At 46.6% G+C, this 20,477-nt stretch overlaps 7 protein-coding genes across 7 annotated transcripts; 3 read left to right on the top strand and 4 right to left on the bottom strand.

Annotated features, from left to right (window-relative positions):
- Positions 1 to 607: 607 nt before the first annotated feature.
- On the bottom strand, positions 608 to 1,454 carry F4817DRAFT_363696 (uncharacterized protein; the record flags this gene model as incomplete). Its single annotated transcript, XM_049306670.1, has 4 exons — positions 1,226 to 1,454; positions 1,090 to 1,108; positions 775 to 1,003; positions 608 to 710 (listed from the first exon to the last, which is right to left on the bottom strand). Exons 1-4 carry the CDS (start codon positions 1,385 to 1,387, stop codon positions 608 to 610), a joined length of 513 nt encoding a protein of 170 aa, XP_049161100.1. The 5' UTR covers positions 1,388 to 1,454.
- A 782-nt stretch (positions 1,455 to 2,236) lies between these two features.
- Positions 2,237 to 2,766, bottom strand: F4817DRAFT_363694 (uncharacterized protein; the record flags this gene model as incomplete). The annotated part of the gene is made up of 1 exon (XM_049306669.1): positions 2,237 to 2,766. Exon 1 carries the CDS (start codon positions 2,699 to 2,701, stop codon positions 2,237 to 2,239), a length of 465 nt encoding a protein of 154 aa, XP_049161099.1. The 5' UTR covers positions 2,702 to 2,766.
- Positions 2,767 to 3,012: 246 nt separating this feature from the next.
- On the bottom strand, positions 3,013 to 4,409 carry F4817DRAFT_331459 (SelR-domain-containing protein). The gene is made up of 2 exons (XM_049302511.1): positions 3,915 to 4,409; positions 3,013 to 3,840 (listed from the first exon to the last, which is right to left on the bottom strand). Exons 1-2 carry the CDS (start codon positions 4,144 to 4,146, stop codon positions 3,467 to 3,469), a joined length of 606 nt encoding a protein of 201 aa, XP_049161098.1. The 5' UTR covers positions 4,147 to 4,409; the 3' UTR covers positions 3,013 to 3,466.
- Positions 4,410 to 4,527: 118 nt separating this feature from the next.
- On the top strand, positions 4,528 to 6,953 carry F4817DRAFT_34548 (ArfGap-domain-containing protein). The gene is made up of 2 exons (XM_049304262.1): positions 4,528 to 4,912; positions 4,977 to 6,953. The coding sequence occupies exons 1-2, from the start codon at positions 4,795 to 4,797 to the stop codon at positions 6,575 to 6,577; spliced, it is 1,719 nt and encodes a 572-aa protein (XP_049161097.1). The 5' UTR covers positions 4,528 to 4,794; the 3' UTR covers positions 6,578 to 6,953.
- Positions 6,954 to 7,170: 217 nt separating this feature from the next.
- On the bottom strand, positions 7,171 to 7,536 carry F4817DRAFT_313912 (uncharacterized protein; the record flags this gene model as incomplete). The annotated part of the gene is made up of 2 exons (XM_049300323.1): positions 7,171 to 7,329; positions 7,402 to 7,536. The coding sequence occupies 2 exons, from the start codon at positions 7,534 to 7,536 to the stop codon at positions 7,171 to 7,173; spliced, it is 294 nt and encodes a 97-aa protein (XP_049161096.1).
- Positions 7,537 to 8,097: 561 nt separating this feature from the next.
- Positions 8,098 to 10,282, top strand: F4817DRAFT_331456 (DUF500-domain-containing protein). Its single transcript, XM_049302510.1, has 5 exons — positions 8,098 to 8,227; positions 8,439 to 8,603; positions 8,693 to 8,796; positions 8,895 to 9,859; positions 9,922 to 10,282. The coding sequence occupies exons 2-5, from the start codon at positions 8,567 to 8,569 to the stop codon at positions 9,983 to 9,985; spliced, it is 1,170 nt and encodes a 389-aa protein (XP_049161095.1). The 5' UTR covers positions 8,098 to 8,227; positions 8,439 to 8,566; the 3' UTR covers positions 9,986 to 10,282.
- An 8,077-nt stretch (positions 10,283 to 18,359) lies between these two features.
- On the top strand, positions 18,360 to 19,505 carry F4817DRAFT_313910 (cyclin; the record flags this gene model as incomplete). Its single annotated transcript, XM_049300322.1, has 1 exon — positions 18,360 to 19,505. One exon carries the CDS (start codon positions 18,360 to 18,362, stop codon positions 19,503 to 19,505), a length of 1,146 nt encoding a protein of 381 aa, XP_049161094.1.
- Positions 19,506 to 20,477: the final 972 nt, after the last annotated feature.

The following is a 20,477-nucleotide window of genomic DNA, read 5'->3' as shown; positions in this document are numbered from 1 at the left end:
AGCCGAATGGAAGTAATGCACAACTAAAGTGCATGTTAGGGATAAATCCGTTTCTGTTACGGCCAAAATCAACAAGAAGATTATCGTGGAACTCTCTACTGTACTAATATCATACGGAAAAAGCCTGTGTTTAGGAGGAGCTGTATATAGCAAGGGGTATACTCTATATTATATATTATACCTACATGACAATTTCTTCATACGGTTAGTGAAAGATATAAGGGTCGTACCTATTTACTAGAACTCTTTTGCAGATAGGGTAGTCATTTAGTCAGATATAGTAGATCTAAACCATGGATATGAATTATATAATAAAATTATGCATTCAACGAGCCACAATATCGAAAAAGCTCCAAGATAGACTCAGCGGCAAAACCTGGGGCCCGTAATCATTTTTATTCGCTCTTTCTGCCCGCAGATACACATGACTGTTGAAATATAGATCTATCAGAATCATGGTGACTCTGAACAGTTTCCATTTTACCAGTGACACCGGCGACTATTCGCTCTGATGAAAGTACATGCTAAGATGGAGAGTATATATAATGGAAGTTTGCTGGATCTCTTGGCTCTGATGAAACATTACTACTAAAAAAAGGACTTGAGCTTACGAAACTTCAGTCGGCACCACGGTAAAGTTATGAGGCGGTCTCTCCCTTGCCCAGTCCTCCACAATGACAACAGTAAAGTTACGTCGTGTCTTTGATCCGCTGTAATCCCATATTAGCACACATACACCGTGACGCAAAATAGTTAACGGTCAAGTCAACATACTCCTCGGCATTGAATAGATAACTAATAGCAATATGAGCTTTAGTGAGGTTCGGATCGGGAAGTACACGCGCAAATACAGCCGCGTCGGCAGTTTCATCGGCCTTTTCCAGATCACAGTTCGTGTACTCTGAGCTCAGGGGCTTCCCGTCAGCATGTCCAGCGCAATGTACGAAGAAGCCCGGGACCCGTGTCGGCCCGTAACCGTACTCGGATGCAAATACATTGAAGTCTGGTTAATACTTAGCACGGATGAAATATGAAACCGTCTCGAGATCAGTGGCCTAAGGCCAGATAATAATCAAAACAACTGCTCACAGTAGTGTGTGTCAGGATTCTAGATGAGACATCTAGAACAAAGTATAGGGTTAGTATGAATAGGCGTAAGACCCTCGTAGTTAGTTTAGAGTTCCTCGCGGAACAACGAAGTTGTTTCCATGCTGTTTCGTTCCACCTCGTGACAGTGTGCTGTCAGCGGCGCAGTTGGGGCGCCATGAGACTGCCCAGCTTGCCACTTCAGGATATCCCAGATATAATCTGCGGATGGTGTTGCCGCATTTCTTGGAATTGTTGCTGCTGCGGTGGTAGTCGCTAAAGTGAGAATGTCAGCGAGCATTTTTTTGACAGGTATCAGTTTTACTGGTGTAAAGTATAAGCTAAGACGGTGTATTAGACTTTCCTGCGTAAATCCTCGGATGTTAAGTTGGATTTTATAGAATTTAAAGACTTTGAGAATGGCGCCATATGCTGTGTTTTTGGACTGCGCAAATATGGATTATGGCTAAATATGAATAAGTACGCGGACGTGTAACGTTACTAACAGCTGAACAATGTCGTATTACACAGAAGGGGAAAAGGGGTCGTTTACTATGAAAAAGACCAATTAGTATGGAACAGTTGACGTGATTTTGTATGTGCTGTGTGTTCTAGAATTATAGCCTTTCTGCGGCCGTGTAAGTATCATACGATAGGTAGCGCGCCAGTAGTGGTAGGACAGCATGCTAGTTAAAGAGAAACATTATATTAAGAGACTGCGTATCTATGGTTAAAGCTTCATGATGTCCATGTCCAACAATGAATATCCATTATACTTTTAACGCTTTTGACGCCTCTGACGCCTCTAATATAGGCTTGGTAATCGTGCTATAAGCAACCCAATCTTAAAACAAAACCCGACGCCAAAATTTAGTCGTTGGGGTGATTGTTAAATGAATGTGCGCCGATATGCGAAACTTGATGGTCCATGCTAGTCGTAATGCGTCCGTAACGACATGTGTGTAAATGAGGAATTCCATCCGAAGTCTAAAATATCAAGCCAAAGTGTAGCTAATAACTGTATCCGCTAAAGTTTGAATCAATGTGTAGTTAGTATACGCTGTATTAATGACTTGCACGCAGGCCAGAGGGAGGACTAAGTACCTGATGCTTCTTTGCAGAGTAAGGCGAATAATGCTGTCGCTGGCGCTTAGTTTTGCTTCTTATGTGTGATGCCACGAATGTATAGGAAACGACCCGTGTTGATATCGTGGAGGGACTCGATATGTCCTTTGACAAAGGCCATTCTGATAGGCTTATCCGCGTCCCTGTTGTGATGGTAGATGTATTCGCGGGCCTCCTTGTCATAGATGGAGCGCAATCTCGAATGACAACCGTTCTGATAGATAATAATGACTCTTGGCAATGCCGATGCTAGACCATGTCGTTCTGGAGACGGTTGTGACTGTGACGATGTCGCTACTACGGTGTCTGCGATGGATTCACCTGACGAGGGCACTGGAGTGCTTTCGACCGATGCCCCTGGAGCGCTATCTTTCACCCGAGACTCTTTTTTCGGAAGAGAGGATAGATCGGGCGTAGTAGGAGATTGTTTGGGAGTCCAATCAGTAGTTGGACTAGGGGTCGGAGTTGCGGTCCTGCTTTGGCTATCCATGTTGGAACAATGAGTATGTTTGGTTTGGGTGGAAAATAGGAAGAGTGACTCGATAGAAATATGGCTTCTAAGAGTCGGAATAGATAATGTATGGAGGAAAGTTGGTTACGCCCTTATATGAACGAAAATTGTTTTACTGTTTAGAAATAGGGCAAGGAACGGCTCGGGCTGACTTAGGGCTTCGGGCTTTGGGATTCTGGTCCCAAAATGAAAGTTTATTACTATGAGACTATAGTGTGACTATAGTGTGCTAAGTTCAGAAGTTGCTCCCGGGATTTCTCACGTTTTGCACAGATAATGATTATACATTTGCAGGCACTATAAAATTCAGAAGGCACTTTGCGTTGCCCCGGTTCTAGTCATCATCCTTAAAAGAAATCATACTGCTATACGACTAACAGGGGTAGGTTCATCATTCTTTTACGATGAAGATTTCGTAGGTGGTGAGAACTATGTAAAACCCTTGACCATTTCTAGCAACCTAATGAGCCTTTCTTAACTATATTTGGGAATTGAGGAGGTCTAAACGCTATACAAACTCCCGAGAAAGAGCACCCGTACGTCCCCATATTTTATCCTGTTAGAAAAAGAGACATGATACTCCATATTGAGAATTTAAACCATTTATACGAAATACAGGTAGTATATGAATAGTAATTTCGCTTTTGAATAGCTCTACCCGTCTCATACCTCCGACTGCTATATATTCAGTCCCTGAAAACAACGAAATAATTTCAATATGACTTCCAAGATATTTACCCTACTCTATTTCTCTCCTCCTTGGGCTGGTTTATCTTCTGGGGAGAAGTTTAAGCTGATACTGTTTACACAGTGTCTCTCATCCGTTGGGGTTGGATATCCCTCTCCCTTAAAAACATGGCCAAGATGACCACCGCAATTAGCGCAGCAAATCTCTGTTCTTTCCATACCCCATGAGCTGTCAGTATGTCTTGTCACAGCGCCGGGAATGCTGTCGAAGTATGCCGGCCAACCGCAGCCAGACTTGAATTTGTGATTTGCCTTGTATAGGGGCGCATTACAGCCTGCACATGTATACACTCCAGAATCGGAGGTAAATTTATCGTATTTCCCAGACCCTGGTGCCTCGGTACCTTTTTCTCTGAGAATTCTAAATTGTTCTGGGAAATATACGTAAGTAAGTGCCCGAGCGCAGATGGGGGCGATGTTCATTCTGGGAGAAGACCGGATATACCTTTAGTCAGAACGGCGCGCCATTCGTCAGGTGTTCTCTGGTCCGGATACGACATATTGTTTGATTGGCTAGAGCTTGAGCCGAACAGACTTCCTATGAATGGAATAGTTGGCATAGACTTCAATGGTGTTGCGTTGTGGCGTAGTGATTGATGAGCTAAAGGACGAACCCTAGTTGGAGTAGAAAATGTAAAGAAAGCTCGGAATAAGTTAGAGAATTGGGGTAATCGCATTGATTGTGATGATATGAGAATAGGTTTATATATTGGTTGATGGCATTAAGAATTGGAATTATGGTATAGAATTATGTGAGATTTGATGCTACGATTTGGAATCACCGTTTCGCTATTTGGAGGAAGTTGTATGTAGTATAAGAAATGCTTTAAAGCCGCGCTACCGAAGACATGGATGGAATTATGCAGATGTCGTCAGTGACTTGCCCCATAGATCTTAAACCTTTTGCCACACTTCGAATGCCTTAGTGCATGAAGTGCCCCACGGCGTTGCTACAAACAAGGTCCGCGGTTAGATATCAAGAACAAAGATAACGGATTAATTCAAAATCGCGCTTTCCGATATGCGACGTCCCAGTCATTGTAGGTGGGCATAATGTAATAACTACGTAGGTACGAAGTACTTGAGCGCTTAGACCAAGACCGAAGACCAAATCGAGGAAAGCCACAGTTTCATTCGTTGCACTTTAGAATTCCATATCACTGCCACACGATCAATTAGGTACTATCTCCTTTCAACAACACTGCTTTAGGCACCCCTTTCCAACCACTTACTTCCTTACCTTTACTTTTGGTCTGCAAAACTGTCAACTTCATAACTCACATATTTCACGTCTATTCCTGTTTGTTGTCGGTAGCGATTACGCCATGTCTAGACGGCCTCCCAACCCAGCTGCTGAACGAGCAGCCCAAAATCAACAAACCATTAAGAGTCTCTTGAAATTAGACTCCAACAAGATATGCGCCGACTGCAAACGAAATAAACGTGCGTCCCTTTAAACATACCTAGTCTACTAATTCCGACCTATTGGACTCACGCTTTATTATAGATCCGCGATGGGCGAGCTGGAACTTGGGTGTCTTTATCTGCATTCGTTGCTCGGGAATTCATCGAGGAATGGGAACTCACATATCGCGAGTCAAGTCGGTTGATCTGGATTCGTGGACAGATGAGCAACTACAAAGTGTCCTGAGCTGGGGCAATGCGCGCGCCAACAAATATTGGGAATCGAAGCTGGCTACTGGCCATGTCCCCTCCGAAGCAAAGATCGAGAACTTCATCAGAACCAAATACGAACTTAAGAGATGGGTAATGGATGGGCCAATGCCAGATCCTGCGAGCCTAGATGTTGAAGGCGATGATGATGTTCCACTAAGCATCGTGAAAGAGAAGCAAAGTATAGACAGAAAGGAGTCAATTCGGAAAAGCTCTAGTGGGAAACAAGCTGCGCCGCGTGGTATAGCACCTCCAGCTCCTCAAGCAGATCTCATCGGTGGCGATGATATCCCCCCGAGAGCGAGTACCGCCGGTCCGGCTTCTTCGCAAGTTCCTCCCAAATCAGCACCGGCTCCTCCAAAAGCAGTAAACACTAAGGACTCGCTCCTGGGATTGGACTTTTTTGGCGAAGCACCGGCTGCACCTCCGCGCCCAGCAAGTACGAATAACGCAGGTGGAACAGGCAGTCAATCGAGGCCTGACCTTAAACAGTCTATTCTATCTCTCTATGCTTCGGCTCCACGGCCTCAACAAGCGCCACAGCAGCCGTCACACTCCTCTTCCGGATCATTCGGGGGTTTTGGAGCGATGCAATCCCCCTTGCAATCCCCGACGATGGGACACCAACCTCAGAAGTCAACTGGTGGGGGGCTGGAAGACGCTTTTGCTGGCTTGAGTTTTGGAAAAGTACCACCGCCGAAGAGTCCACAGAACGATGCATTTGCCAGTCTATCGAACTTATCGAGCAGCCGATCCACCCCCCAGCCTGCGGCTTCGTCATTCTCTGGTCTCAGTGGGGGTGGCTTCTTTGACCCCAAGCCCGCTCAATCGGCACCGCAGCAGCAGCCGAGGCCTTCAGTATCGCCATCTAACAGCTTCGGCGCATTTGGTATATCGGCCGCTCCGTCAAAACCAACACAATCTTCTTCGGCAGCCTTGGGCGATCTCTTCGACTGGTCTGCCCCTGCTCAACAGGCTCCGTCCAAGCCAACCCCCATGTCTTCATCAACTACTGACTCTATCTTCAACCTTTCCGCAAACCAATCAAAGCCGATCCCCGCACCGGCGCCAGTTACAAATACAACCTCCTCTTTGAGCACATCTGCATTTAATAATTCGGAAGTCTGGGGGAATGCGTGGAGTGCTCCTGAACCCAGTCCAGCTGCAGCTCCCGCTCCCAAGAGTCCACTGGCAGCTAAGTCCCCTATAAGCGGCGGAAACGACTTTGGCGCCTGGGGCAGTACCGGTGGATCTTTTGCCAGTCAGAGTTTGGTACCTGGTATCTCTGGAGGGTTTACCGCTGCCCCAAAGGTGGCAGCAGACGAGGAATTCGGAGGTTGGACTAGTAGCACAGGTGGAAATTCCAACAACGGCGGATCAAAATCCGGTAGCGGATTCGGGGGTGATGATCTATTCTCCAACGTTTGGCAGTAAGCTGCCGGTCGGTCGCTCGGTATGCTAAGAGATCAGACGGAATAAGGGCTTAGCTTGTTAATTTTGAGTTGACCATAGCTATGACTGCTCGCTTTGCATGGTCTTACAAAGCTAATTGTCAAATACGAGCTTGCACATAAGGTAAGGCCAATCAAGATAAATTCATTAGGCAATTTCTTGCAAATAACCTGCTTGACACCAAGAAGGCCAAATCCGTAACGCCTATGCTATGCTACAAGGATTGCAAGTCTTCCGTATCGAATAAACAATAATTTGACTCTTGTTCTCGTTTTATTAAATAGATGCTGCCGATACCGTCTGGGTATGCCATCACAAATTGCAGCTCCATCCTTTGCCTCTAAGTCGTGTGTATCCATGTCGTCTTAGCCAAGTGTAATCACCCGCCACATTCATTTCATGAACTCCTACGCCATCCAAGAAGGGCTGTAAATCTAAAGGGCCCAAATCCGCAGGGCTCACGTAAAGGACTAATGGTATATCATTCGACAATAGCCTACCTGGCTTTCCTCAATAGAGCTTGTTCGCTTTTTTCCTGGTTTATATATTGGCGTGCCAATCCGTAAAGTAGTCGTTCAGAAAATCCACTTGAGGATATAGTATAGTATGAGAAAGGCGCCGACGAGGATGCCCGAGAGTTTCAGAATGGCGACCTTGTTTCCCGACGCTGCCATACGACCCAATCGACCGGCGGATCCTTTTAGCTGCGACGACATGGAGGAAAACGTATCGGACTACATAATGCGAAAGCTTAGTGTTAGTCTTATGCCTAAAAGGCTGATAGATGTTAAGCGGTAATCCCGTACAGTATTGTCGATCACGTCCTGCGCTCTCGCGTTATCGTAAATATCCACCGTTACGCCACGCAGCGACGACACCTTCGCGGACAGCTCCTCCAGGCGCGCATTGTTCTGGCGCTCACGCTCGTACGCCTCCGACATGTTGACCTCGATAGTCGGATTCCCCTCGCGTATGTTTTACGATGGTTGAAGTAGTAGAAGAACGGTAGAATCGGGATTCGCTTCTCTTTCGGTCTTGCAATGCGCCGCTAAAGGATCGTGGAATGAGCAGGAATATGAAACGGCGGCGATAAGCGAATCGTTGTACTTGGAGGTTCGTTAATACTCAGGGCCCCCAGTGGGCGAAGACTGATTGTCGATTGCCGTCTTTGTTTTCCGTAAGTGTATTATTCGCTATTCTTTTACCCTAAAAGTTGGCTGTAACGGGAGCATCATTTGGTTCCGTGACGAGAAAAGGAGGCGAGTTGGTTAGATGACGCAGATTGTGGCTGGTGACTTTAGCGTTCTACATTCAGATATCGCCGCGGATCCTTGCAGTGTTGTATCGGTACCAAGATTGTACCGTCTGCCACTTGAATTGGCATCTACCCCCGGCTTAGCTTTTAGCTTCCAGCAGCTCGGAAATCATTACTCGTGGTACGTGGGGCCGTCCCAACTCTGACCTCATCGTTCTGTACTCGCTAAGTATATGCATGTACCTAGGTATGTTTGTGTGCGTAGCCTTGCGTTGGCTTTGGCGCTTTTGGAACTTTGCCGTTGCTGCCGCTTGCCCCGCCGAGGTGGCAGAGCTTCAGCAGCTGACGACATTAGTATTGGTTCTTCCTTCGTAAAGGTAAACATTTGTATTTCATACAAATATTACATACCAGCCTTAGTCAGGCACCTACCTACTACCTACCTATCTACTTCATCTTTCCACATCCAAAAAAATACGGTCGCAATAGTTGCGCGTTATAGCTTCATATATCCTGACAATACATTCTGTCATTTAAAATCACCTTCTCACAAGATCCAATTTAACTTGACGAGTTTAACCCCCGCAGTTGGTGTTTGCAACTCACCGCGATACCTATCAACTATTTAATATTCCTTACCGTCGCAAAAAGGCTTTAAGCTCGGAAATTTCGGATTAGACCGCTTTTCGACTTGAGATACCAACAAGAATCTCAAGATGGGTATCAACAACCCTATCCCGTCGTCTATGGCGTGTAAGTCTCTAACTACGAATACGCGCAGTCTCGCGCGATCGGGTACTTGCTACTACGATTATAAAGTAAATTGCTAACACTTCCCGTAGCGGAATGCAAGAAATGTGGCAAGATTCTTACTTCTTTCATCGATCCTCGCCAAGCGTTTGGTCCCGACAAGATAATTCCTCCGTCGGTCCTAGCGAATGCTAAAGTAAGTGAGCTACCCGTCGCATTCCGGCGAGACATCTGGGAACGATGCTATCCTTATCCGTATATGCAAAGGCCGTGACTTACAAATACTTAACTTAGGGCCTTGCGATCCTCACTGTCATCAAAGCTGGCTTCCTCGGGTCTGCACGATTTGGTTCTGGGCTTGTCGTCGCCCGCTTGCCCGACGGCACGTGGTCTGCGCCATCGGCCATCATCACCGCGGGTGGCGGCTTCGGTGGCCAGATCGGGTTCGAACTGACCGATTTCGTCTTTATTCTCAACGATTCCCACGCCGTTAAAACATTCTCTCAACAAGGTTCTATTACACTAGGTGGAAATGTCTCTATAGCGGCAGGACCAGTAGGCAGAAACGCAGAGGCTGCCGGTGCCGCATCTCTGAAGGGTGTGGCGGGTGTGTTCAGTTATAGCAAGACGAAAGGTTTATTTGCTGGAGTATCTTTAGAGGGCTCGGCGATTGTGGAACGACGAGACGCGAACGAAAAGTTATACGGTCAGCGCTGGACAGCAGCACAGCTCCTCACAGGTTCCGTACGACCGCCACCGCAAGCCGCCCCGTTAATGTCCGTCCTCAATTCCAGAATATTTGCCGGTGTGCGCCAAGGTACCATGGACGATGCCATGTACAATGACGTCCCTGTTTATGAAGATCGCCATGATGACGTAGTATGGAACGGCCAACGAGGGAGTGCTTACGGCGAACCTCAGCACAACAATGGTCAGGATGAATTCGGTGCGCCGAGGCGCGCAAATACATGGCAAGACGACGTGTACGATCGACCGGCCGCTGGTGGTAGCGTTGCTAGATCCGGCACCGTGAACGCTCGAGCCTCAGCCCCTGTGGGTGGTTATTCAGAAGGGGGGCGGGCCGGCCCCGGTAGACCCGCGGCACCGAAACCGAATTTCGCAAGTAAGCAAGCGTTAATGAAGAAGAATGAGGCCGTTGCGTTATACAACTTCGAACCGGACCAGCCGGGCGATTTGGGTTTCAAAAAGGGCGATGTTATCACAGTGTTAAAAAAGACTGATAGTGCTAATGATTGGTGGTAAGGACATACTAGCCCGCGCGACTTACTGAAACTTTGACACTAACACACACCTGTTTTAGGACTGGCATGATCGGCTCAAGGCATGGCATATTCCCTAGCAATTACGTCAAGATGAAGGAATAAAAAGGCGACACAGGCTTTCCGAGCTTACCTTCTTAAGATCAGCTAGGCATGGATGGGCGTATTCGCATTCGTGATAAGGGCTTACAGGAAAGGAGGACAGCAGTGATGAGATTGCTTAAGAAATACCTGGCTCGTTCTTGAGATACCTAGATTCTATTCTCCACATAGGGTTTTATGATTCAACTTTGGTGTAAGCGGTGTTTTATCTCGCAATCAACGATTTTGATGCGAACTATTATTCAATTCTAGCGTTGTAAATATGGGTTTAAGAATATTCGAATAAAAGTCTTGACTAAATGAATGATTTTAACGGAAAGCTGTGGTTTGTAGTGAAACATACTCCTAGAACTATGACTCGCTACGAAAGAGGATGAATACGTAATCTCACGGGTTTCGTAATATTTATATGCTTATGAGTAAGGTGGACTTGCAGTTTAAGTGATGAAAACCCCCTTGAAAGTAGTTTGCTGATACTAGCACAGTTTACTTCTTATAGAGATGTAAGATGTTTTGAACATTATCCCTTAAACTGGCATAAGACAGCATCTCTACTATTTTCAATATTAATACGTCAAAATTGACTAAGGAAAATAAATTGGTTCTACGTTACTAGATCGGCTAATCATATTATAGAGGCATATCGCAAGGTCTTTTCCTTTTGTGTTCCAATAATAAGTCGCGTTAAACCTCACGTACTTTACCGATTACTAAAAGGGGTGCTGTCTTATGTCAGTTTAGGGGTAACTTCATGTAGTTATACCTTTTGTATACGGGTGCCCACCTGTAAGAATTTTCAAGTTCATTCTGAATAAAATAGTCTGGAAAATTCTTAGACTACTAGGTTGCGTAGGGTAGGAGACTTTAGCTATACTAGTGGCTGTTTTACCTTAGGTAGCTAGGCTCATGAATAGAGTTGTCTTATTCACGTATGGGATTTTACAAATATTACTAGAATGGTTACAAGTTAGTTATACTTCGCTGTAATAATTCAAGTTTATCAATATTTGATTTCATTACTTTAAACATATAACATCTCCGATTTGGTATCAACCATTCGTCCAACCTATGCTTATGATCTCTTCTGTTAGCATTCTAGATGAGACATCTAGAACAAAAGGTTAGGTACTTTTAATATGTATATCCGTACGTTGCCATAGTTTGCTTAAAGTTCCTTACGGAACAACTTCATCGTTTCCATGTTTCTGACTCCACCTCGTGCCATCTTCGTCGTAAATATTTTCACAAGCAAGTACATTCAGAACTTCGAAAAAAGTCTAGACTCAAGGCTGACTCTAAGGCTCACTACTTAAATGCGTCGCATGAATTAAGCTTACTATGAAAACTGCCATCTCAATACACTGATACATAGAAATCCTTGCCTGTATTATAATGGGAGCGAGATTCGGCCTCCCGGCCGTGCCTCGACCGGCGAATAGCGGGTGGATCCACTTTTACGGCAAGATATCCGGACGTTGCTCCTCGATATCATGTCAGGTCAGGTTGATTATATAAATCCGTGCCTATAAGTCCGGCACTGTCACGGCAGATTTGGTACTATTCCTGTAGGTATCCTCTTCGAGACATAGGCATGCGACTGGGGATCCGCGTAACGCTTTACTTTCTTAAACTATTCCGTGTCTAATTTCGGATTACGAAAGCGACGCGTCGGCTAGAGCTGAGCTATATTGGACATCTTCCGCATGGCGTTTATTTTCCACGTGAACGTACCGTTATATTTTATTTAGACCACCACATGTTAAGTACCTACTACTAAGCTTAGCCGCGGGAGGCGCATCTTCCGTCTGCCGGCAGTGAAAATACCCGAGGGCAAGGAAGCGGAGCGTCACCGGGTAGAGAGATCCGGGAATCCGCACAAAGAACCCATTTTTACAGTTATGTATTGAAATAACCTGATGATTTTACTGCTTTTCATAGCATATGATAGAAGCGCCGACATGCTTGCGTAGGGGAAGCGCGGGATGCTATTTTTGGACCGAGGAGACTACGTGATTGGCTCCGTTGTGAATTAAGCGCGCATACACCGGGGGCGGATCCGCCCGCCGGATACATACAGTATGGATTAAAGAATCTGGGGTTCGGCGGCAAGCTGCGCATGTACGTTTATTAAATATGTACATACCCCTAGATAGGTAGCTAAAATGAGATCGAAGCGCGGCGCTTAATGAAATGATCCGGGAGCATCTGTTTACTGCGCTTGCTGAAACAAGGCGGGGCGGAAGGGTAAATACATATGAGGGAGATGAAAGTTGGGTTAAATTACGGAGCATTTCGGGCGGATAGCTGCTTTCCGGCGATAGACAGGCGCGTAGAGATGCCGTGGTATGATACGCCGGTAGACGCGCGCTGGTTGTCAAAAGCCGGCAGCCGGCTCAGCCTCGAAAATGCCGCCAGGCCTCCGCTTAGTGGAAGCACCGCACTGGTGTTGTGTTTCAGAGACACGTACGCAATTGTTTTTGTTTTGTTATTGTCTGAAGCTGGTGATCGAAACTCGGACGCACAGACGCGAGATCAAACCTGTTTACCTACTACCTACCTAATATGCCCTTCCATTTCGTCGAGACATGCAGCTCAGCCCGAGGGACTGAGGTGGGACCTTCTGGAGTGGCTATTTGTCAGAGCGAGAGACAGTAATATTATCGTCGCTTATTATGCCTTGGTGCTGTAGCGATGTTAATCACCCGGAGATTCAACATTTGGGTGTAGTGTGTCGGCGGTGTGTACATCGGCCGATAGGTGGAGCAGAGCAATCACGGGTTAAATCGAGTGGCGGAGAGAAACATACATGCAGTAGATTAGGTAGGTTTGTCGTCCCAGCTAGGTATATGTGTGTGGCTTCTAAAGTTGTCGATAGCCACTCACGAGGGGCATCGACGCACCATCTACTACGCATCAAGTTTAAAATATCATCGGAGATGGAGAATTCTACGACATGCAGTGGCTCAACTGCCGCGTGAAGATGCTCTCGGTATCGATAGGCCCGAGTTGAGATGAACAGTAGCAGAATAGGCCCTCCTAAGCGGGCCTCGCGAGACATCGTAAGGCAGTAAGCCACAGCCTTGGCTCCCGCTTGGGGAAGAGGATCGACAATTCTTCAGCGGGGGAGGGTTTAACAGACTGCTGACTGAGGGGATGATTGGATTGCGTAGAGCGTGAGCCACACCTTTGATTTCCCTTTTTGATGTACATAAACCTATACTGCCGAAGACGTGAGGGCAGCTGAGATCATCAGGTCATGATGGCAGGATTTTGTTATTCTAGGTAATCCAAGGCATATTCTGTTGAATCGTCGCAACGTCACGTCTGTTAGCTGCGGGCAATAGCTACTGTATGTGCAACGTGTAAACGATAGATTACTTTTGATTTCCTCATTTGTTTATGTGTTCCTAAGTAATATAACTACATACTAACATGTATGTAACTACATGTAATGTACTATGTATGAATGCGCTGTCTATCGCCTCGTGAGGCCGAGGCATGATGTACGGAATACGTGGCTGATCAATCTGCACCTCCCATTTGGTCTACCGAGCACCAACCCCTACCGGTCCGGAGAGAAAGGGGTCTAGGTCATCTAGGGTCATCAGCCACACGGCATAAAATACTGCTATTTTCCGTATAATGGGCTAAGCACTCTCCCATCATTGGATTGCCTAGTTGGCCTGGGTTGTTTCGATTCGAGGCGGCTGCAACCAATAACCGAACTTGATTAACTCTGGTCCCTGCATCTTTTTCCAGCCCGGCAGCTATCCGGCAGGAATACGGACGACTATAGCAGATACATGCATATATAGTAGGTACCCACGTATAGTAATATTCAGCTTCCCTCTACGGATAGCTGTAAGCGGAAATATATTGTCTTTCAGATGTTGGTGAACGGCGGTGAAGTCTTGGCCCGAACAGTTCTGCTCAAAGTGCAAGGTTTGCTGTGGATGGGTCGGCCCGGGTGCGGCGTGTAGTCTAAGAGTTGTCGGTCAAATGCGATGCATTCCTTTTTTTTTTTTTTTTTTTTTTTACTGGATACTCGAATCGTTTTAGTCTAAAAATCTTGTGGGTGCTATACGATGACCTGATATTGATGATATGTACGTATGCACTTTTACTGCCTGCCAAGTCATTGCGACGTTCGTTCATCGATGCCCTGGGTTAAGAGATGCGGTAATTAGGAGATCGGGGATGATGACGATGCTTGTGAGAATCATGATTGGGCTTGTGGCCCGTGACACTGGCCAAGATCGTTGGCTAGGGCTGGATAAGACATCCCCAGGCCATATGTCAGAACCTTGAGTGATGGAATGTGTGGCTTCAGGGGGGACTGAGGGGAAATCTAGGTATACAAAGCCGCGGAGTTGCTAACTGGAGGGGGACTTCATTCCAATGATATTGTTGGTGATGTCGATTTTGATATTCAAGGGGTAGGAGTGAGATTTCGGATAAATCTTGAAACGCCACAGCAGCGACATATTGTCCAAATTAGGAAATACATATTGAAGATATTGGAGGGGGTCTGCACAGATGTGTAAATCCCAATGTATGAACACGACTAAATTGGTCAATTTGATTTTATGTGATGATACCGTACATAGAAGTCCAGAAGTCGTATCGGGTCATATTTTCATCATCCACAGCTACCTACCTAAGCAACTAAGTCATCAAAAACGAGCATACGTGCATATTTGGCCAGGGAAATAGGAGGGGCCAGAGTGACGAGCTTGTCGATAAATGGAAGCAATAATATCAGGCCCCGTTTACAAGACCACTCGCGATAATGTTATCGTTAGTCATTGGCATGTTCTCTTTGCCCCCTTGCGTGGGCCTTGCCACGACGTAGTAGCGTATAGAGCACGCCATTGGCTACAATCGTGTTCTTCATCCTGATGATACATTCCACCAATTGCCGATGATTGACGATATCGTATCGATATGCACACCTCGCCTGCTTGAAGATGCATCAAAAGTCTTACCTAGGTGGGAAGAGTCGGTCAAAGATCTCACAAACAAGGGCCTCTCCACGTAAGTTGGGCATCGAAGAACGGAAAACTGGAGAAGACCCGGGGTGATAAACCCATGTTCGTTTCGTTTCGAGGTCGATCTCGAATCCACACGATGATACATAGCAAGTTGTAGATGCTGTAGATGTTGTAGATAGACGACGATATCCTCGAGATGAATGGAGTACAATGAATCAATATTCTACAAAGGTCGAGTTATCTTTTGGTATGGTATCGGGTTTCTTGTTATGCAAGATTGATTGGCCTCGATCAGGTGTAACTGTGGTAAGCTATTTTCGACCTGTTTTCCCAGATCCATGTCTCGACGCAGGTCTATTGGTAGGTCTTTATTTTTATTTTTATTTCCATTTCCATTTCCATTTCCATTTTCATACTAACAATAAACATGGTTAAAACGTGCGGACAACTGTCAAGACACGCGTATAACGAAGTACCATGGGCTACAAGGTGAAAAGGTCGCAACGGATGCGACCAGTTCTCCATCCATCATTCGCTCGTGGTTTGTCTAGGGCTGTTTCGATTCTAAGTTAAGATGGATCATCTAGTTATAGCCATTGGTTGAAAGGGACTGAACAATTGGCTTGCAGCAAACCTGGGCTGTATGTACCGTTAGATGATTGCGCTAACTGGAACCTCGATGTGCATGTTGAAGGTCAGGTCTCGCTGACGAATACCTGTGGTCCCTCTTCAGGTATTCCTAGCGCTAACTAGGCGCTATTACAATACCTATCTACCTCTTAGGTACCTAATGTAGTACATTGTTTCTTGTGGCGGGGGCCCTGGGCGATTAGCCTGCTAGCCTTCCCCTAATACGCTAGTCTACGCTAAGTCCCGACCCCTCTCGCTTGTTTCATGTCTTTAAGCTCTGAACCACTTACACCAATGAACCACTCACCCGCTTCTATCACTCCCGTCATTCCCAACCCGTCTCAATCAAAGGGATTATGCGGGCGCATACTGTAGGCGGGCGGGTCCCTGGATGAGTTGTAAGCCGCCAGCCATTCACATCATCGCGACTCCAGCCTTTTGGGGTCTACGTTTGTAAACATCCCAACTTAGGGGCGAATAGACAAAGCGAATAGGCGGATAGGCAAGATAGCTTGAACTGGGTCCCTGGCCATCTCTAGCCATCTACATACACGCATACTATGTACATGGCATACCTTGCCTGAACCCACGATTCGCATCAGATGAACTGACCAAAAAAAAGTAGATATAGATCTGAAGACGCACACTCCTTTTTACTCCCCCTCCAGATCCCTTCCATCAGTCTTCCCTTTTATCATATAGAGCACCGCTAGTCGACAGCCTAAAAGAAAATCCACCGTGTGGAATGAGTTCGGTTTTGTTTCGACAGTATTAAAGGGAACCGATTATTTATTATTTATCATTACGACAGATAGCTACCCACGTTGACATTAACGACCGATACGAGATTTTGACGATACGAAACCCACTTCTAGACTCCGGCTAGTCTATCATCATCATTGCCTTCCCTCCAAACAGGACTATTCGGCAATTAATTGCTATCGCATATCTTCAATCTACCATTTGAAAAGCCCCTCTTTTCTACGACAACCTCCTTGACAGGATCGACAAAGTTGCCCCCTCCCCCGGGTCTTAATAAAAAATAAAAACGCTTGGGTAGATCGTATTATATATCAGGCTTTGCCTTGCACTCTAACCCAAGTAATCTTTCGGGACACAAGACACGACACAGTCAAGTACAAGACACAACCAGTCACACCGCTACCCGACAACAAGTTGCAGTGTTTTGTGTTTTGGTTTGAATTGTTATTATTCACTTCCTAGTGTTACGAGGCTTTGCGCGTCATCTTACTAGTCATTACTAGTCCTCGTGACTCGATCCATCTTAAGGTCTTTTATTCAACTCTTATAAGACCCCGCCAGACCCCGAACAAACTGCGCCTTAAGGCTCGGAGCCATCGGGAGCCACTTTTTCACTAGTCGTCAGCAAACGGCGAGAGATTCGTCAGTCTTTTTCGCATCAAACGGTCATTCAGCCTACGCAAGACATCTCATTCGGAGATAATTTTTTTGCCAGGACCTTCTTACCAAGGCTCAATCGTTATTTGCAGTTCGAGTTAGTCGAACCTTTACGATCATTCCCAACCAGTCTAGTAGTCTCCAGGTCTTCCGCCGGCTCGGGAACCTTGCCTTCTTTTGCACCATCGCCACTCTTTACTCAGCAGGACAAGTTTTCAAGCCTAGCCGCTTAGTTGACTTAGCCATCGCCTACAAACTTATTAACGGCAGTCTTCCGATTTTATTCAACGCCTTCTGGTAGCTACGTCTGCGTAAGCACCGTAGGCACTAATATTCATTTAAATCGTCTGCGCAATTGGTATTGCACTAATACGCCTTCGACAACCTGAACGGGAAAAAGGAAATCCACTCTTAATAGTGAAGCCACATATCAACTACGCGTACAAGCGGCAATTGATTCATCATCCCAGTCCCAACCCATAACAGGGAAAGGAAAGAACAGCATACATATTGCGACTAATTGAATTTCGCAACGATTCGATTCCATCCACTCCACGTCCGGAGAGAGGCGAGACACAATTCATTAAGCCTTAATAGCTTTTAACGAAGCGAGCCCCGATATTCAGAGGCAAACCCGGAAGTCCCGCTTTACGGACGAGTAACGAGTAACGTACCTTCACTTTTGAAGGTTCAACTTAGGCAACTGGGAACTCCCCTGCCGGTCAAATCCGGAGTCCAGATAAGGAACCTGACCCCTCCTTCCCTCCCTCCCTACCCCCTGCATAGGCACCCGCGCAAGCAGTTGCATATTCAAAGCACCTGCCACTAGCTGCTGCCACCTCCTTTTTAGTAGGCATTGCACTAATCAACATAACCCTTGACACAATTTGGGTACCCACTCTTTCGAGTCCAGCCCAGCCCAGTTGACTTTAGTCTTTTGGCACGTCAGCGGTCGATCTTGCCAGGTATCCCAGTACTTTAGCTACTTTGGCTCAGCCTCGACCATCCTCACGTCACACAGTAATTTGTGGGAATTAGGTGATCGTTCAGCGTTGCGCCTACTAGTCAGTCTATCAGTCTGATATGACCAAAAGCTCCGCCTCGTGATACACCCATCCACATCCTCCATCCTATTGCATACTCCCACACTTACACAACTAAACATCCCGGTCATACGCCGTTGTTGTTTAATATATTACCAACTGTCCATCTCACCCGTCTTCGCTTCCCCGGATTTTTTTTCCCCTTAGCTGTTGCACTTGGGAATATATCAGGTCGCTGCCGGATATCATCACATTTGGTACCTCGTCTTAGCAACGCGCATCACATCACACATAATGTCTTCGACATCCACGATACCTATGAGCGAGCTCAACGCCGCCGCCCTTGAGCACTTTGTATATAAGCCAGTGAGCCCGGCAATGATCGCATATTTGGCCCGTGCAGCACGCGATGTCATCCAGTGCGATCCCACTATGATGCCCCCGCCCGTTCAGGACAAGTCGCAATCTCTTACACCACCGCGAACGCCATCACCGAAAGCTGTTCGTTGCGACGACAGCAGCCTCCCGACGTTGGAAGAGTTTATCACACAGTTGGTCCGCTCTTCTAACGTGCAGGTGCCGACTCTGATGTCTACGCTGGTCTACTTAACACGATTAAAGTCTCGACTGCAGCCCATGGCCAAGGGTCTACGATGCACGACCCACCGGATTTTCTTGGCTGCGCTCATTCTCTCTGCAAAGTACCTTAACGACAGCTCACCCAAGAACAAGCACTGGGCTGGCTACAGTCACATAAACACTGATAACTACAGCTTCGGTTTCAGCCGGACGGAAGTTAATTTGATGGAGAAGCAGTTACTATTCTTACTAGAATGGGAACTGCGCATTACCGAAGAGGACCTCTATCGCGAGCTAGACCTCTTCTTGGCACCCATCCGCGACAACATCGAGGCCTCGCATGCCCGTCGCATGCAGCGCAAGGAAAAGCTACGGAAGCAACAAGAGGCCGAAGAATGGGCAGCTACTCAGCTCCCGTCGCCGCCGAGCTCACGCGACAGCTCACGATCAAGGCAAGCTGCGCTACCTCACGAGACTGTCCGCACGATGCAGGATGTGTCTACGCCACCGGAATTGGTTTATAGCTCATCAGCCAGCAGCAGCGGCAGCTCTTACGCTTCTTCTGTATCTTCCTTGCATCATTCGCGATCCTCAACACCGCTATCGGAGCCGGGGGACGGCTACGTCTCCTACGTTGACGGTTCGCTCTACGATTCTCCCGTCGAGGTGGTCCTAGACATGCCGCAGCCGGCTGCTCGCCTTAGGGGATACCGCAGCAAGGATGCCAAACAGCTACTTCCCTACGAGATTAGCGCGGATGATTTACGAACTCTTCAGGACGGCAGTGCTAAAACGAAGCGCGCGAGAACCGGAAGGGGCATGTGGGGCCGCATGTTCGGAGGTGGCATCACTTCACGATAATTATTTCATTTGTTTTGCTTCGCTGCATTATAGCCAGGAGTTACGGATTTTGGATAAAGGCGCAAATTGTCACGAGCGGTATTAAGACGCCAAAAAGAGGTCGAAGAATTCTTACCTCTACTGTTGCTACTTTCCCCATAGAGTGGGTGGAACCTTGTCGTCATGATACCTACACGCGCAGCATTTCTTAATAATAGGATGGGGACAATATGTGCGATACAGGGCGGGCTTGGGCATAATTGGTACTACGGAAGAGCGGCGGATAGCATGCATTCTGGCATTGATTGCCTGTGGGGCACAATGATAAAGGGGAATATACAGATCACTGGAGTTCCGGGTCTCAAGGGGAAGCAAAAAATGAATTCATGGGTTGGGCACTATGGGTATTGGATTGTTAATGACGTCGAAGCATTGATGGGATCTGTCGGCTTGACCGACGGATAGACCAATAGCTAGCTAATTTACTGAAATGGAAATTCAACATTCGGTAAAAGGATGCCTCCTTCTTTGAGCTGTGATTGTTTGAGTGATTAATACAAATACACGAACGGCGAAGATATGGCGGCACATGAGTGCAGGATCCACAGCCGTAGAATACAATATATCCTCGCCTCTACTTGCAAGTAAACTCGTACCCAATAAGCGCTAGAGGGTGTACATTTTTAATCATTTTTAATTCCTATATTTGGGTACCACTTATAGAATTTTACATATGCGAGATCGTCTTAGTTGCATCGGTTCCGTCTTAATAAGCTCCTAACAATCAACTCGCCTCTCGGCAATGTCTGTTCGGTTGCACCGACCCGTCGCAGCGTAGGACCCTCGGTATTTGGATTTTGATCCCATGCCACGGCTACAAATGGCAAATGTTCCAGAAATAGGTAAGAAGTGCATCTGGTGGGGTTGGGGTCTATAGCCTATGGCATCGTTACGTAGCAGTATATATACCTAGGTAAACATACCTGAAATGTC

This window comes from Daldinia loculata (assembly GCF_022478755.1).
Source record: "Daldinia loculata strain CBS 113971 unplaced genomic scaffold F4817scaffold_12, whole genome shotgun sequence".
Classification (NCBI taxonomy): domain Eukaryota; kingdom Fungi; phylum Ascomycota; class Sordariomycetes; order Xylariales; family Hypoxylaceae; genus Daldinia; species Daldinia loculata.
This window is presented reverse-complemented; position numbering and strand designations above follow the sequence as displayed.

Bases quoted from the DNA above. Each gene is read 5' to 3' on its own strand.
- F4817DRAFT_331459 (XM_049302511.1), bottom strand. From the start codon at position 4,146: ATGCGATTACCCCAATTCTCTAACTTATTCCGAGCTTTCTTTACATTT. The intron at 3,841-3,914 runs GTATATCCGGTC...TATATTTCCCAG, and splicing joins GCGCGCCGTTCTGACTAAAG to AACAATTTAGAATTCTCAGA.
- F4817DRAFT_34548 (XM_049304262.1), top strand. From the start codon at position 4,795: ATGTCTAGACGGCCTCCCAACCCAGCTGCTGAACGAGCAGCCCAAAAT. The intron at 4,913-4,976 runs GTGCGTCCCTTT...GCTTTATTATAG, and splicing joins CGACTGCAAACGAAATAAAC to ATCCGCGATGGGCGAGCTGG.
- F4817DRAFT_331456 (XM_049302510.1), top strand. From the start codon at position 8,567: ATGGGTATCAACAACCCTATCCCGTCGTCTATGGCGT. The intron at 8,604-8,692 runs GTAAGTCTCTAA...CACTTCCCGTAG, and splicing joins TATCCCGTCGTCTATGGCGT to CGGAATGCAAGAAATGTGGC. The intron at 9,860-9,921 runs GTAAGGACATAC...CACCTGTTTTAG, and splicing joins GATAGTGCTAATGATTGGTG to GACTGGCATGATCGGCTCAA.